Source organism: Pieris rapae, chromosome 6 (genome assembly GCF_905147795.1).
Source record: "Pieris rapae chromosome 6, ilPieRapa1.1, whole genome shotgun sequence".
Classification (NCBI taxonomy): domain Eukaryota; kingdom Metazoa; phylum Arthropoda; class Insecta; order Lepidoptera; family Pieridae; genus Pieris; species Pieris rapae.
The window spans coordinates 7,425,279-7,444,234 of NC_059514.1; the positions used below are offsets into that span (position 1 = coordinate 7,425,279).

The 18,956-nt window shown below is 32.9% G+C and overlaps 1 protein-coding gene across 1 annotated transcript; it reads left to right on the forward strand.

Moving 5' to 3' along the window:
- Positions 1 to 13,030: 13,030 nt before the first annotated feature.
- Positions 13,031 to 14,483, forward strand: LOC123689277. The gene is made up of 2 exons (XM_045628654.1): positions 13,031 to 13,361; positions 13,566 to 14,483. Exon 2 carries the CDS (start codon positions 13,593 to 13,595, stop codon positions 14,391 to 14,393), a length of 801 nt encoding a protein of 266 aa, XP_045484610.1. The 5' UTR covers positions 13,031 to 13,361; positions 13,566 to 13,592; the 3' UTR covers positions 14,394 to 14,483.
- Positions 14,484 to 18,956: the final 4,473 nt, after the last annotated feature.

The following is an 18,956-nucleotide window of genomic DNA, read 5'->3' on the forward strand; positions in this document are numbered from 1 at the left end:
TAGGAATTCACAATAAAACATTAAATCAGCGAGTCAATCCATTAAGCCATTCCATCTCTGATACATAAATCCAATATTCCTATTCCAAGTTGCTAACGTCCACTTTGCAGCTAAATTCCGATTAAGCCACTGCTTATCCTGCTAATTGTAACTGAGCATTATTAATAGCCTAAGCTGATAGTTATGCATGAATAAACGTATGTATTAACTAATACATAGGCTCTTAGGAACAATGACGTTTCATTTGCATATTTTAGCGTTTCGTATTTTGAGGTTATCTGTGTTAAAAGGTACATAGTTTTAAACAATACTGATAGAAAAGAGATTAAATAGTGATTTAGTTAGCAATTATAAAGTCTGTTGGTCAAAAGTAAAAGTTTTCTGACGAACCCCTGCGTTATTGCTTTTCCTAAGGTAATAATAAACTAGAGGATTCGAAATTCGTTGTCCAGTACACAAGTCTTACATACAAAAATATCTAATCATGTAAATTATTCTTGACTCACACATGCATCAAATATTTATCTAACTAAATATATACCAGCTATATATTTGCCTAAAATAACCTAGATACCTACTGCAGCGACATCTGCCGAGCATCACAAATCAGTGAATCAAAGCCATCCATGGCGCCACCCAATCGCATACAAAAAAAATAGTAGTATTATATATATATACATGTGACAGACGGTCAAATATTGCCAGTATATCAAAACTTATGGCTACGCGTTAGCTCACTTATTACACCGTGAATTACTTTTATATTTTAAGATATATTAAAATCTATATAATTAAGTTTTTCGTCATACACTAGGAAACAGATGAATAAGATACGATAAAATCCGAAAAATGTTACCGAATCGTGCACTTTTTCATATACAAAGATTGGCGCCGTCCTGGTGCCGGCACAGATTACTCGAAACAGTATGACACGGCATTATTTTGTTGTAAAAGAACTGAAAAGGTAAACTTTAAGGTTTGTCCTTATTTATCACTAAAACTTAATATTAAATAAGAAATTTGTTATATTTATGAAATTTATTTTACACCTTAATATGAATTTTAGAATACTTCTTTCTTAAATGATTTGAGTTAAAACATACATTTAAAAAACTACATACAACTGGAGTATAATAAGCTGAGTTTTTCATTTTTGTTTAATCTTTCTTTATTATATTAAAAACGCCTTAGCTAAAATGTAAAGAAACCAACTTTTATATTTTAATTTTCAATAAATAAACTCTCAATTTTATTAGGTACTACGAAAGTTTAATAAATAAACAGAGGTAAAGAAAAGGAACAGAATGAAAACGTCACGATTTTCACCTCGCGTTTATAGTTTGTCCAAACTGTTCCAAAGAGTCTACGCTATCGGCAAAACGGTTTTTATTTTAGCCCTCACTAAATTGTCACTTGTCCGAGTGGCAGCCATTCGTAAAGCGTTCTCCACAGATCATTATTCACGTGTTATCTTTATTATACTCTGAAAGTTAATTGGTACCACATGTTTCAAAAATGTCCTGTCGTCAACCGATTTAGATCTAAACATGTTTATTAACATCGGTATTATATTAATGGTATGGGAGGATGTCTAGTCTATTTTTATTATTACATACCTTAATTTCCTTACAGCGCAGAATAACCCAAAATACCTTACTATCCCTATCATTCCAGACTAAATATGATACGCCTCCATACCCATACGTTTGATCACAGACAGTATTTTGTTAATATTTGAAACCAAGTTGTGTCCTCGGCTTTTCCTGATGGCTCTTGTCTCTTAGAACTTAGATGTAAAGACGTTACAACAAGGCCAGTTATATAACTATAGGCATATGCCTATATTTATTGAAGTTACTTTAGTGACAAAATACAAAGTACAAAGATGTATTTCAGCTCAGTACTTCCGAAGTTGGAGAATATTAGAGCATGTAAGACCTTGTTTTATGATAAACGTATTAAACGCAGGATGTAGAAAATATTAATTTCCCAAATGATAACATAAATACTAAAGGTTTAATTTGTAGTTTCTTAATATTGTTTAAATTGGGGTTAACTTTCCTAGTTAGGGCCTGATTTTATATTAAATAAATCAGCGCCCATGGACGCACCCGGCTCGAAAGTGTTTGACCTTTTGCATATGCTTTTGATGAATTAAGGAAGTTAGGGAAAAGTGCCATAAAAACGCTCAGTTGTGGAAAAAATGGTGATATTATTGTTATATCAATATTTATTACGTCATAAAAATAAACGACATATTATTATGTTCCAAGACAAATGAGTACTAAAATTTAATCCAACTTAGATCCATCACGGCGTGCCCCATTTGGCAACAGTGTTGCATATTGATAGTTAGTGTCAGCATCGTTTACTGCCAAGAAAACACGCATTTTATATCTTTTGTAAACTTAATAGACTAGTCCAAAAACGCCAATAAAGTTTCGAATCGCATTTTATCGACGTAATATCAAGTATCAGTCCTGTATTCTAAGCTTGAGTCCACTTTCAAGATATGTCAAACTGTTTTTAGAAGGTGTGATGTGAAGGTGGCACTGAAACAACATATTTTGTATAAATGAGTAACCTAGAAGTATGTATAAAATACACAATATGTTTTTACAAAATCTAGGCAAGAAAGAAGTTTCTACTTTATTATAGTTACCCCTTAATCATAAAAAATAATTTTAAACACCTACCAATTGTCTCTTTTATTTACCAAACATCCATGACTAAAGCAGACGTTTATTTATTTATTATTACATAGATTAAGTTTTCTATGAAAACATAAATTTTATAATAACAAAATACACATAAAACAAGACATCTATACAAAGTTAAGCATACAAAACTCAAGACTGGCCTGTCACAATTATTGTATACGGTCCAAAGAACGTTTTCCGCGTCTTATTTCAGTATTGTTCCCAAAAAAGAACAGCAGTTAATTTTTTATCGCCGAAATTTATAGTCAAAGTAGAGGAAGTTCGAAGTAAAGGAAATCGAATAAATCTACCACAGATGCTACAAGTCAACGGGCTATAAAAAAGGTGAAAGGGTTATAAAATTTTAACACCCTCTAAAATAGATCTTCAGTGAAACATATTTAAATAAATGGTAACAAATATTAATAGCTATAATAAAACAGTAAAAATATAATGTATCCATTTGACTGTGATGTTAGAGTATGCAGAGTACGAGTTTGAAATACTCAGATTCAATTACCTCCGGAGGTCAGTAAAATTAAATAGTTAAGTAGGTATAAAATAGTACAGATAGGTTTTCGTACGAAAACTCTGTGGGTGTTTTTGGTACTTGCATATAAAAATCAGCGAACTTAACTAATTATATTAAGAGGATATCGAAGTTTACGAATACTTGACAAAATAAATCAGTGGGGCTACAACCTTTTAAGGGCTCAATTTCTGTATATTTTTCATGATCATTCACACGATGTTTTCACTGTTCGAACGAATCTTAAATGCACCTAGAAAGAAAGTCTATTAGTGCACATCCTGGGATCGAACCTACGAACTCAACGATTAGAGTTGCACGCTGAAGACACTAGGCCAATACTGCTCACAATACTGGACAATGATAAAATTTCTGTTAAAGTAACACCCCCCGAAATTTTCAATAGTGACAGCGATAACGATCCGGTTTTTGGTGTAGTTCAGATGCCCTAGCGAAAGATCTTCCCAAGACCTGCAAGGTTCTATATCAGGCTAAACAATAACTGATAGATGTAGAAATTTTACTTGTGTCTGGACACTCCCAACAAACAGTATAAAACTCAAAGTTATTTATAAGAGATATTAATTATTGTCTGATAGACCCAGACATGCGAATATGCCAAACAAGTGAAAATAATCCATCCGAACATAGACTCATGTATTTATAGCTGAAATAATCCCTCGATTTAATGCCATATTAATGAGATTGGATTAGATTCTGACAATATTGTAAGATTACACACGTGTTCATACATTAAATCTTATGAGAAATTTGTATGATATATTATGGTTGACGTAATTTTTGAAGAGAAACTTCTTTAGGCGCGCGCATGATGGTAAAATTTTACGGATCGTCACAAAGATGTGCAGCGTGTTTGTCGAAGAAAAGGGAGAGAGCCATTGATACTAATTGAGAGAGAATGAGAAAGAGAGTTTAATAGTTACATATTAGAACTTTAGATGACAATTCTGTCGCATAACGTCTTGTGCAGTAAACGCAGATTTTTTAATTTATTTATGTTATCATATTATCACTAGCACGTATACAGAATGTTAACAGTGTAAATATAGATATACAAAAAAATGGAGTAGTCATATATGTAGTCATATACTGGTACATTATCATCTAGTAATAACTAATTTCCAAAGAAGTTTTACTTCTGACATGTGTAATTTGTACGCACGCACTTTTAATATGTAATAACACTAGTCAAGAAAATCTCAACGTATTTTCAAAACACACGGGTACTATAAAAATCATCTTTAAATTAGAGGCATAGGTGGGTTGTAGTGACACGGTATATATGTATCAGTAAAGTAGTTAAATCAGAGAGTTAATTGAATCTGTAGACAGTTAATTAAAGAAGGATATTCAATGAAGTCGCTATAGGTCCGTCAGACAAGTGACTGACGTTTAACGAGTTTTTTAAATGCAACAAGACTAACCTAACCTAACCATTTACAATAAATCAAAACACGGAATTTCCAAGCTCTTAGTTCTTCACGATCACACTGAATAATCATGGCGGAGTCGACAACCTGTTTAGATTATCACCAACAATTTGTAACAAAAAACTACATTGTCAAAGGAAACATTCCAAAAGTGATCAGCTGTTGTCATGACCGCCATCTTGTTTTACATTATGAATCAACACGCTAGGTCAGATAGATAGTTATACGTTTTCTTAAGCTGCTTTATTTAAATCAAAATGCTAGCGGCTTGATTGAATATTGATCTTTAATTAACTGTCTAGAGATTCAATTAACTCTCTAAATACTTTACTGCCACATATAGATTGCCAAAGGGTCCGAGTTTCGTTTCTATTTCCAGTTTAAACACTTTTGAGAATTTAAGTTTAAATATCACATTTTTTTAAATCTGAAGTGTGATTTAATATATTATTAAAAAAATTAAAACTGTATTATAACTAGCAACTGCTTTGAGTCATCTTTGGAATACATAAAATCTATTCTTAATAATCTTTCTTTGTAGTCACTTTAACACATATATAAATTAAACGTACGGACGCAATAAAGAGCGAAGTAGTAATTTTCATGTGTAATGGTTCGTCCACTACTTTATGAGTTACACGTTCGAAATGAGATGAAAATCACATCAACTCGAAATGCTTTATCAGGACTATACTTACACATTAACGTGTAATAATAGTCAGACAAAAAACAGTTAACCGTAAGACAAACACATTTTTGGTTTCTTTTCATTTATAGTTTTTTTATAGGTGACCAGTGTTCTGTATTTAGCGGTTCAACCTCGATTTAAGTAATTAAGTACCAGCGATTAATTAGATTTTACCTTAGAAGTGACTCCAGTTGATCTCCAATATGAACACGCCACTCCAAATTCAAGTCTCGACTCTGAATCTAAACAAACATGACTACCTCAGTATGTGTACACCCTATGAGTAGACAATTGCGCATAAAGAAAAAGGTTGGTATTTACAACTAACCATTTAAATTTTTCAAGCGATTACAGTATTAGCATTCAACAATACATACAGGATTCTACACTGTTTGATGGATGGTAAGCAGTGTTAAATATAACCATGTCAGTAATAAAACAACGTCACAGTTAATTAAAATTGTAATAGTGCATATCCACAATATCATATACAGGGTTCTGTCTACTTAATTCTCAAAGAAGGTGAAATACGGCGATGACACATAAATTTTATGTGATATAAATGTTGAATTAGTGACTTATTTTATTAAAATTTTGACTTATCTATTTGAAATATCTATTAAATGGAATTTATGTTTCTCATAAGACATTTTCGGGTAAATACCGTTTGTAAATAATATACGAAACAATCATCGGTAATAGTGTGGTTCCTCCAATCTAAAGGTCATCACTGACAGGCTCAAAATGGCTATGGTCGAGTAGTTGGTATAAATACTCAGTGGCAGGAAAAACTTCTTTAGTGCGTTTCAGGATATGACGTCATTGCAGTGATTTGTAAGCATAGGTTGTAGGTATAGCTACAGTGGCCTTTCAAATATGGAACGAGAAGCACCGCACAGGGACTACCCTGGCTAGAACAACTGCCGAGTTGTTAAGCAATTACAGTGAGCATAAACACAGAGTGATTCGTTTATTTTTCCCATAACTGAGAGTCAGTTGTAAGCACTAACGCCGTTCTAGCTGCCCCCACGAACTTCAATTTGCTATAATACAATTGTTTTATTAGCATTCCAACATATGGAACATTTTACTATGCTTGTGTACTATGTTTATGTTAAAATAATAAAAGTCTTAATGGAAACTTGAATTTTTTTTTCACTTCATAAAAACATTTCATTCAAGGTATTAATAAAAAATTGGTCCAGCCGTGTTCGAGTTTTGAACTTAGCAACATAATTTTCCGATTCATTTTTATTTATAAAAATACATTCTATATGACTCATGTAATTATTATGTGTATATAACACGGCTACAGCATGAATATACATTAACAGTCTTACCCATATATTTTAACGGACAGCTAACCCTCCAGCTAAAACAGTAAACAGCTATAGCATTCAGCAGCGTTGATGCGTTTACCTCAAAGTAATTTCTTCGGTCACATCAACCCCTACGGTCATAGTTACTGCCCCTGAATTGCAGTAACATTGTTATCTACCCCTGTCTCCCGAGGCCTCACATCTGTCCAAGTTAAAACTAGTATTTACAATCCGCAATTTAACTTTATTGATATTGAAAATAATTAATAGTTGAAATTCAAATAGAATGGAACATATATATATATAGCCGTATTTATTCTAATTCACCTGGTATATTTAGTTCAGTTTTATAGATTTGTAAGTGCAATTACCATATTTCGTTTTACCTACTAAAAACTTAAAGCCGGTACCTTTTACCAAATTGTCTATTCTTTTATGCTGTGTAGTGATTCAACATGGGGTCTGTATCTAAATCATTGTCGTTATAGGGAGTTACTGAGTGATGGAGGATAGATTAAAAAGTGCAAACTTTGGAGTCTGACTATGTTTTTATAGAGTTTATATTTTACAAATATTTTTTTAATATATATTATTTATATCGAATTAAAACCCGGCCCAGTTTAAAAGACTTTCTATACAACACGTCTAGTAGTAAAATTTACTGTTTTGCAGTTTATTCACGGGCATATTACATAAAATATGAAATTCCATCGCTTTCTACAACTAACCAACGTAAAACCACCACTCTAATACAATTGACATTCGATTCTTAAAAATACAACCTTATAGGGACCGAGCCTTAAAATTGGAAATATTTTCATTCTCCCTAAAGAAATATGGAACGATGCCAAAAAATTTCAATTCAGTACAGGTGGTTTTTCCCAGCAAAAAATGTTTTTCTATCGACTACAGGCGGATTGTCCCCGGAGGCTTGGGGCAGTCGTCTTAATAGACTTAGAAGCAATCGACCCCTAAGGCAATCGTGCCACCCTACCATCTAAAAATTGGCTCGTTCATAGCCTTTATTGTCTGCTGCACAATGGCTTACTAAAACCTCTTTTTATTGTTTACTTAAAATCCCTTTAGAACGAATATAGATTTGTGACTTATGTCCTGAAACGTGTATTGACTTGAGTCCTATTATTTGGTTTCATCGTTTATTTTTAAAACCGTTGAGTAGTATCCACGTATAACAAACTGCATTTATTTAAAATACTTTTATAAGTATATAATGTATATAAAAATTTGGTTGAGTAGTACACTAATATAATAATTATTAATAAACACAAAAATAATCATGTTCCTTTAATACCTTTTACTTTTTTTTGTTTTATTTTGATTAAACTGAATAATTACTGAAATTTATGTACAATTAGTATGTATAACTTTGCATTCGGTTCCGTATAAGCAGATAGATATTCTTGATATGTCACTTTATAAATGGCTAAAAATATAACTTACATAAATATAACTTAATAACAAATATACTCTATGATAAACACAAATAATCGGAACAGAAATCGAAAACGAAATAATTATATTTGTATAAAATCGTTATTAAATACATATTAAAAGCGATTTATACTGATCAAACAAGTATAAATGTAATTACAAATATGTGAATTTCGTGTACCCATTACGAGAAATCAGCACGTGTCCACGAAATAAATATTCACATTATTACTAACTGCCCTACGGAACATTTTTTGCGTTGTGCATTTGTAGGGGCTTAGCATTGGCATTTAGGGGGCCTACTGTTTGCTATTATTTGGCGTAATGTGGGTGAAATTTAGCTGTACGAAGTACGAATTTCTTTTATTATCGGCATGGGGTTCGCATCGAAATCCCGGATTATTTGGCTAACAAATTATATCGAATCTGTTAAGAATAGGACGCGCCTGTCAATAAATCAATGTCGGATTTATTAAAGGCGACAAATATGTGGAACGAAATTAATTTCGTTTAGTGCGTGCACGTTGCGGTAACAATATAGTATATTTCATTACAAGTGTGGAAAGCCTGTCATTGCAACGAGTTCCGACGAATGTCTACCCGAGCCGAGGCGCTGCCGAAGGTGAGGGTTGACAGTCGGAACAAGTTGCAATGACGGTACCGCACGTGTACTGAACGACTATTTTTAATACAGTTGCGAAAAAATAAAGCAATTTAATTAAACTATTTGCTTTTTTTCTATTCTCTCTACGGAATAAATTCGTTGCACGTAGATATGTAGCGACTTATATGTTTCCGGTAAATTGTTCTCCGAAGCATTTTATGCAATTATACTGCATTCCGGTGGTATTCATTCAAATAAAATATCGTCGAAATTACTCATTTTGTGCAACAAATAACTCAACTCGAAAGAACATTTTTGGAAAATGGCGCCAACCGCAAAGAATATGAGCAAAGCTTGTTTTTTCTTTTCTTCACCCATTCTGGGTAGGCAAAGGGAACTTGGCCCATACAGCCAGTTCTTCAGTAGACTATTTTTATTGAAAGAAAACCAAATCTAACTCATTGAGTCCAATCATTAAATCTGATATTTAAACAATTAGTAGCTTCTTTTTAAAATATTTGCATGAATCATAAAAACTTCTGTGATTTTTTTTAGTAAAAACTTCATGGTTAGTTTTTCTTTTTAATATTTTTTTTATTGATGTGAAATATAATAAACCTAACCTAACTTATTGAATCCAATTATTAGTAAACTTTTTAAAAATACGTATTTGCATATATTATAAAATTCTTTTTAATATTTTTTTAATTGATATGAAATGAAAAGAAACCTAATCGAACTTATTGAATCCAATTATTATAATATTTAGAAATCATATATCATAAAAACTTCTATGAATCTTTTTAATAAAACCTTCGTGGTTGGTTTTTTCTTTTTAATACACATTGTTTTGACAGTTGGCAAAGAAAACGCACGAGTGCGGGAATGGCAAAGAAAAAGCACGAGTGTGTAATAGCCCACTTTCCGAACGCTATACCTCCCTGCAATATGCCACTTTTTGAGCAACTGTATTAAAAAAATCTTTTTAAATACGTCGCCGCGTTTCATTACATGACAAACTGATTGGCTTAGGATTCATAAATATTAATTTGAAAAAGGATAGTAAGCGTAAAATTATTCAATATTATACGCAAATAATATAAACAAATAGTTTTCATCATACGCATATATGTTTTATGTAAGTTTCCCGTACGCTAAAAATTTATTGGATTTCGACAGATAGTTTGCTCGATTGCAAACGATTTAGGTGAATAAAAGTTAAATTATCTTTTGACCAAGTTCAAAATAACACAGAAATTGTGAGCGCAATTGTCATGCGAATTACATAACTGTACACAATTGACTGGTTTCCGATTTTAATAAACTCGATGTTCGTTCGATACACGCGAAGTAACAAAAACAATACTCTTTTGTGACATCGGTTCACCGGTTGTGTATTGTAACCTCCCCTCTATCATGTTCCATTTTTCTTTCAATGGAAAAATTGTATTTTTCTAACGTTCTTTTCAAGATTTTCATCGCTGTGCTTTTATTTCTTGATTTCTTGGATACATTGTTATTATGTTTAATTTAATTAAGATTAAATTACTAAGGTTCAGAGATATTGTTTTTAATACAGAGACCTAAGTATCTTGATAGTATATAGGAAGTATGAGACAATAAGACATTGCTAACAAAAGTTTAACAATTAAAACTTGAGAGTATGTCTTGTTCCATAGCCGATATGGAGAGTCGGATGTATCATTTTTGTCTTAAATGTGACTTATAACTTATTATTATTATTTTTTTAGTTTGACATAATAAACTAAAAAAATCACTAGACCGCTGCTACAAGCTTGAATGCGGCGAAGAGCAAGCTTACGTTTGTCGTTTAAATATATAAATCAGTACCATTTCTAATAATAAAATAATATAATAGGTTACTTAGAAGATCATTCTTTTAGACTCTGTAAAAGTCATAAACGGAGATTTCTTTTTGCTCTCCTTGCTTTTGCTTGAATAATTTGGTACCTAATACAACAGTTGCTTAGGAAATCAAGCCAAAGGACTCCAGCTATGATTTCTCACAACAACCCTCAGCGTCAACCACTAAGCCAACAGTATAAGTAAGAATATTAATGAACGTAGCAAGAAAAATATTTACATAATACTACAGTATCGATGTAACCGTTATTAAATGCAGAACAGATAATTTTATCTTGTCAGCTAGTTATTTATGCGCAAATCATAACCTTTACTTGTCAAATTTGATTTATAACACGCAGTTAAGTTTATTGAGATGTTTCTAATAATTGAGGCTTTGATTAAATAAAACCTCCATTTATCAACTGGAAAGCAATTTTACTTGGATTTATTTCTTGGTAAGATATAGAAATTGTTATAAATGTATTAAGCGCTCCCCGATGAATTACACCTCATTAAGATTGATTTAATATTACTTTGAACTCTTGGGTTACGTAATACCTTAATACTAGAAGAAAGGAAATCTATGATATTACGTTCAGTTTTGCTTTTGAATATTTTATATAGTAATGATAAGTTCGACTTTTATCGCGAGGATCGTATTACATAAGGATCTTAAGTTTTTATACTTATTTAAAATCAAATTACAATTATATTATATTAATAAATAAAACGAGATATTAATTATTTAGAGATATATATTAAGTATGCTGGTTTTGAGGGTAGACGTGAAACAACTCGTATCGTGTCCCCAATTCTTTTGGTAGGGGAGCCCACGATGCTAAATGGGGATTTACTCGAGCGTCGTGGAGACCTATTGGGTTGCAAAGCTTAGATGATAAGAAGAAAAAAATGTTATATGATATATACCTTTTCATCGGTGGGGAAAGCGGCTATAGATGTTTAAATATGTAAAAAAAAAACTGTTGCATGGACATACTCGAGCGCGTCAGATATTGATAGCATCAATGTCCTACATATTTTTAATAATGTACGTATGTTAATCTGATCATTTGCATGATGGGGGTGGTTGTACGTAAAGGGTTAAAAATGAAAAAAAAAAAATTTAATCGAGCGCGTCAGGTTTTCTAAGGGGGTGTTAAGTGCACCAAAAAAAAAGCTCTCATTCAATAATCTGACGATTTCGATCTGACGCAAACTCGCAGCCATTATTTTAATGTGCAAAAAAAAATCGCCATTTTGAAATACTCGAGCGCGTCAGCTTAAGATATATATGGTTCAGTTTTATATTCTAAACGTACTGTCTCATAATCTGACGATTATCTAGAGGGATTTGCCTAATCTGACAAAAAAAATATTAGAAAAACGGTTCACCCTAAAGGCCATCCCTGCAATTCCATTCCTGGGCGCTTAAAATTGTACTTATGAGCTCGCTGAGTTCAAAGAAATAATATTTCTATGCGTTTGAGTTCTCCCAGCTCGAAAGTCTGATAGAAGTTTGATAGAACACTATTTTTGAAATTTTCAAACCCCAATAACTTTTGAATGGATCAAGCAATTTTCCTGCGGTTGACGGCGATCGACGCATTTTTTAAGCTGTAATTATTTAATTTCATCAAAAACGATAATCCGATATGAAATGTCGAAGTTATGTGATAGAAACACTTTTTTCGGTTTTCTTTCGTTCACGATATCTCTCGAACGAATCAACCGATTTTGACCAGTTTGGTGGCGATCGACGTCGTTTTTCAAGCTTAAAGGTGGATTAGTTTTTGAAGTTGATGGATAAAGCCGTTTAAAAGTTATTGCAAAAAAACACTTTCAAAAAAACAAATTGTTATTTTTTTAGATTTTTCAAAATTTCTCAAAATCTATCGGTCCAAATCGGTTCAAATTCACATGAAATCTAATTTTGAGGGAAACGCGGAGAAGGAAATGTAGGCATCACGCAGCTGCACGCGTTTATCGCACGAACTTTATCGACGAAATTTTGTTATTTCGGCTTGCGGAAATCGTCAGATTATATATTTTTCAATATTCTTGAATTATTTCATTCAAAATAAAAAAAAAATTAGCTACGCTCGAGAATGTCAAGATGACCTTTTTTTTTACAACTTTGCTGCCCTCCCCTCTCTTTACGTCACTCTCAAATTGTCAGATTAGTGGAATATACACTTTTTAGGATGTGATTAACTCACACTACCTTAATCTGACGCGCTCGAGAATGTCTGATGATCAATTTTTTTTTACTAATCTGATCCTGTATCCTTCACGGGCGGCCTTATATATGGGCCTCATATTTGGTGGAGGTACCTAACCGGGTACAAGGTATCCCCCTGTATATTAATCTGCCGCGCTTGAGTAAATCCCGAAATCCCCTCTTGGGCTCCCCTACTATTTGTATTTTTAAAATCAAACAAGAAATAATATCGTTTCAAAAGTAGGAAAAGTGGTGTAATATTTCGAGATAAAAAAGTGTAAATGTTATTCCGCCGAGAAACATTGTAAAAGCATAAATAATTCGCCAAAATCACAACGCTTCAAACGAGTGACTTTTGTAGATAACTTATGTTGAAAAGAATACTTAAAATGCAGGAATTGTGCACAATGAACAACATTAAAGTGAAATAGTGTAGTGATGTGAAGTGAACTAATTTTTGCAAAAAATAACGACACAAGTGTCAAGACTGACTCATTTAATATAACTCATTTAGTGTCTGTGACGCGTGTAACTTGTACGATATTTTCAAGCATATGCAGTAAAGACACTTAGTCAAATAGCTTGCGGTGCCGGTGACGTTCCCATTGGGTTCGAGTTCGAATCACTCTAGAGAAAAATAACTTTCAAAAATTTATTTTTCAATAAATATTGAACACTTAATTTTAATATAAGAATATCACAAATAGAATATAAAATTATATATATACATCTTTCATAGAGGGCACTAAGTGCATCATAACAGGCGATGGAGGAAATAAAAAATATGTTAGTTATCATGCAGCAAGATATAAAGCAACAAAAACAAGACATGCTAGATATGAAAGAAGATATTAAATGTACAATAATCAACAGCCTCAACGACAAGTTTAATCACTTAGAACTAAAAAACGAGCTTTTGGAGAAAAACCTAGAAGAACAAACAAAAAAAATAAACAACCTAGAAAGACAGTTTAGACGCAAAAATCTAATCTTGTTTGGCGTAGAAGAGAGCGAAAAGTCATACGATGAACTCGAAGAAATGGTCATAAACATAATAAATACATACATCAAAATTTCATGCGAAACTCACAATATAGAAGCTGTTAGAAGACTGGGGAAAAAAGGCGAAAAAGTTAGACCTATAGTAATAACATCCAACACATTGGGATTCAAATTAAAAATCCAAAAAAATAAACATTACCTCCAAAATACTTCTTATTACCTAAAAGAAGACTACCCAATCGAAATTTTAAATAAGCGTAGAGAACTTCAAGTCCAAGTTCAAAAAGAAAAAGATGCAGGCAATACTGCCTTTATAAAGTACGACAAAATTATTATATTGAACAACAAACAACCGTTGTATAAACAGTCAAACAAAAGAAATCTCTCTGAATCCCCAGAGACACTTCACCCCGGCAGCCAAGGTGTTCAACAAGCTAAAAAGCAACCACCTAAGAAAAACAAAGGAAGCATGAAGAACTATTTTATACAAAAGCCCAAACTAATCCTCACTCAAGCAGAAACAACTCAACGCCAAACGAATACATCACAACACAACACTGAATAGCAATCGAAATCGGACCCTCTCCCAACCTCAAATCTCCCAATACGGCCGGTCACCGCGGGAGAGTACGACCAAAACCCTCCAAAAAAAGCCACACAGGCGGTGATGAGACAATACAAAAACACAACCAAATTAAAAATCGCAGCTTACAACGTCAGGACCCTATCTTCACATGAACGCTGGTTGGAGTTAAATGAAGCAACAAAAAATATCAATTATGACGTAATCGGTATCTCAGAGATCAGACGACTTGGTAATAAAATAGAGGAATATGACAACTTAATATTCTGCTACATTGGTAGTACACCAGGTAAATTTGGAGTGGGCTTCATCATTAAGAAGTCTCTTAAAAACAACATCGAAAGCTTCATCGGCCTAACAGAACGAGTGGCAATGCTAAATTTAATACTTCACGAATTTAAGATATCCATTATACAGGTATATGCACCCACCGAATCCGCAAAAGAAGAAGAAATAGAGGAATTTTATAAAACTATCGACAAAGCTATGGAAATAACACATAAGAACATTATACTAATGGGCGACTTTAATGCGAAGGTAGGGGCTCCTAAAGAAGGTGAATACTTAATAGTGCATCAACATGGGGACGGTGAAAGAAACGATAGAGGACAGAGACTTGTCGACTACGCACTTGAACACAATTTAACAATCATCAATACATGCTTCAAGAAAAACAGTAGCCGGAGATGGACGTGGCGATCCCCAAATGGACAACACAAAAATGAGATCGACTATATACTATCCAACCAACCAAAACTATTCAATAACTTTGAAGTCCTGAATTTAAACTATCCGTCAGACCACCGATTAATTAGATCAACATTAAAAATAGCCAAACAAAAACAAAGTAGAGTGAAATTTACAAGCAAAATCAAATTTCAACTGAAGACCAAAGACGAAGTAGTAAGATATAACAATAACTTAACCTCAATGCTACCCTACCCTTCTTACAACTTGAAACATACATCAATACAAACTTATCACGACAAAATAGTAAATGCTATTAGCCAAAGCTTGCAAAAAGCTCGAGAAAAGGGTAGAGAGCCACACAAACACCACAAAATACTATCAGATCGCACCGCTCTATTACTAAAAAGAAGAAAAGAACTACAAGAAAGAAATAATAAATCGAGATCAATGAGAAATGAGCTTTCCGCCCTCTACAAAGTGACAAATAAATACATAAAAAGAGATTACGCTAAATACAGAGAAAATACTATAGAAAGACATCTACAACACACAGGAAGCACAAAGAAGGCCTTTAAGGAACTTAGATCGAACAAAACCTGGATAGGAGGATTAAGTAAAGACAACAGAACTTTGTGCAAGCGCACTGCCATTATCAATGCGGCGACAGATTTCTATAGAAAGTTATACAGTGATAACATCCAAAATAATAACATCTCAAGCACCAACGAAAATAACGACGAAATAAGTATAAAACCAGTGGACGAAATGGAAGTCCAAGAAGCAATAAATAGCTTAAAACTGGGAAAAAGCCCTGGATCGGACAACATAACAAATGAAGTATTAAGACTAGCACACAAAACATTAGCTGGACCACTAGCGGAACTATTCAACTTAATACTGCAAAAGACTAAAACGCCCATACAATGGTCTGAATCGGACATCATACTCATCTATAAAAAGGGTGATCCGAAAGATATTGGCAACTACAGACCAATAAGCTTACTCCCGAGCCTCTACAAACTCTTCTCAGCCATTATAAATAAAAGAATCAGCAGCACGTTGGAATTAAAACAACCAATAGAGCAAGCAGGCTTCAGGAAAGGTTTCTCAACTGTGGACCATATACACACACTAGAACAAATCATCGAAAAGTACCAAGAACAACAAAGACCGCTATACATAGCGTTTATTGACTATCAAAAAGCATTCGATACAGTAACACATGTAAGTATATGGGAAAGCCTAAAACAGCAGGGAGTTGAAGACGTATACATACAAGTCATAAAGAGCGTATACAAAAACAACACGGGCAAAATTAAGCTAGAATCTCTAGGACCAAGTTTTACTATAGAAAGAGGCGTACGGCAAGGCGACCCCTTATCGCCAATAATATTCATAGCAATTCTGGAGGCTATCTTCAGGAAGATAGATTGGAGTAAGTCAGGCCTATATATAAAAGACAAATACATAAGTCACTTAAGATTCGCAGATGACCTAGTGCTGTTATCAGAATCCAGCACCCAGTTACAACAAATGATGGAAACTTTACATTCGGCTAGTATCAAGGTGGGTCTGAAAATGAATCTCGCTAAGACTATGGCAATGACAAATCGGCGGAGAAGAATATTAACAATAGATAATGTGCCACTCGAATATACAGATTCATACATCTATCTAGGTAAGCAAATTAGTTTTCATCCGAAAAATAACGAACTAGAAGTGAAAAGAAGAATACAACAAACTTGGAATAAATATTGGAGTTTAAAGGAAATCTTTAAAAGTGGCCTGCCTATTACCATAAAAACAAAAATTATGAATTCTAACCTTCTTCCAAGTTTGACTTATGGTTGCCAGACCTGGAAATTCACTTCAAAAGTAAAAAATCTTATCACCACCTGTCAAAGAGGACTGGAACGCAGCATGCTTAAACTAAAGAAATCAGACAAAATACGACACACAATAATAAGATCAAAAACCAAAGCTACAGACGCACTGAAATACGCACAAAAACTTAAATGGAGATGGGCTGGCCATGTCGCGAGGCTTAAAGACCGAAGATGGACCACAGAAGTGACCTTTTGGAATGGACCTCAAGGTAAAAGAAATCGAGGAAGACCACATACTCGTTGGGATGATGAGATCAAAAAAGTAGCCAGCCCAAACTGGAAACAGACTGCACAGAACAGATACAAATGGGCATATTTGGAGGAGGCCTTCACCCAATAATGGGGTTCCTACAATTTATATTATTTAAGTATACTAAAATCTAACCAAGCCAGCTAATAATACAATAAAATAATGTAATAGTAAATATTATCTAGTAGTAAATAGGATATATATAGTTGCAAATAGTATATAAGTAGTATACTAATAACAATAAATAAAAATAGGATGGTATTAATTTTAATTAGATAAGTAGGCCTATGTAAAAAGTTATATTTGTAGGAAATAAAAAGGCTTTTTTATTTTATTTTATTTTATTTTTTTTTTATTTTTATTAAGTATACGAGGGAAAGAGATTTGTATTTTTGTAGATCTGTAACGAATAAACTCAAACTTATACAGTAGAAAGAATCAGAAAATAATACAATATTTTAAAAAATACCTGATCAATGAAAAATTAAAAAAATAATAATATATCTTATTCCATTTAGAATTTTAACCATTGCCTTTTTATAAATATACTATACCTTATATGATTCACAAAAATTCCAATAATGATATCTTAAATACATTGAATAGAACGTTTAACTGAAAATTCACAGCAAGAAGTGCAAAGTTAAATCCTATTGAAGTTGCTCCGTAGTTGAGCTTACGATATCGAGATATTTAGCAACAGCTGAGATTGAAGTATTAAGCAACTTGTTATTGGACCGTTCAAAATGTAAAAGACTCATTCCTGTGTATTTTAATAAAGTGCGTAATGGAACATTATAATATCCTTCATGTCAATTTGTTTTGTTTTTTATTTGTCTCTTTTGTGAATTGTGTATCTCATATGTACTCAAGATATATTGAAGTGCACTAACGTGTACATAGGTACAAGTAATTCCGTACCAAAATCCTAATGGTGTATTTAAAGTATCAGTATTTAAAATCACTAGGGATTTGAACCTCAATTGTAGAAAGCTTACGAGATCAATGAGGAAATTGATACAGATAGACCGACAGACATAACATTGATTACAAACAAAACACAAATAAATAAATACGTTTATTTTGTAACATAATATCATCAAGGTATCACTTATTCCACGCCATTAAATTCGAACCTGTAGGCATCCATACTCATCGGCAAAGAAGACAGAGGGTGTAGGCCGCGGAAAAAGCCGGCGTAAAAACTCTAATTAACTAAAAAGCAAATCATCAAACAACCACACACACAACCACACAAAATAACAATAATCAAAAATTAAAATTAAAATGAGATATCAAAAACAATAAAAAATAATAATAATCATCAAATTTATCTCATTCGGCTCGTTTCAAATGAGTTATGTGTGTGTGCTATGGCTGTAATTGGCCCCGGCTCAGCATTATGCTGAGGAGCAAAATGTTCCACAGTGTTGGTCATTCTGCCAGAGACTAACAGCAGCTAGATTGAGGGACATTACGTATAAAACACGGTACTTTTAATTTTTAATGAATTAGTAAATATTATAAGAAATAAGCTTAGATTCCAATTGTCTTAACGAGACACTTCCTTATATTCATTTCAATAATGTAACTATTTAAGTACAGCTTTTAATGACAATAATTCATAAATTTATTCTCTACCGTTGATGGGTTCTGTATTATTTAATGTTTAAAATTAATTATTGCTATTATGAACTTTTGTAACCAGATGTCATGCCA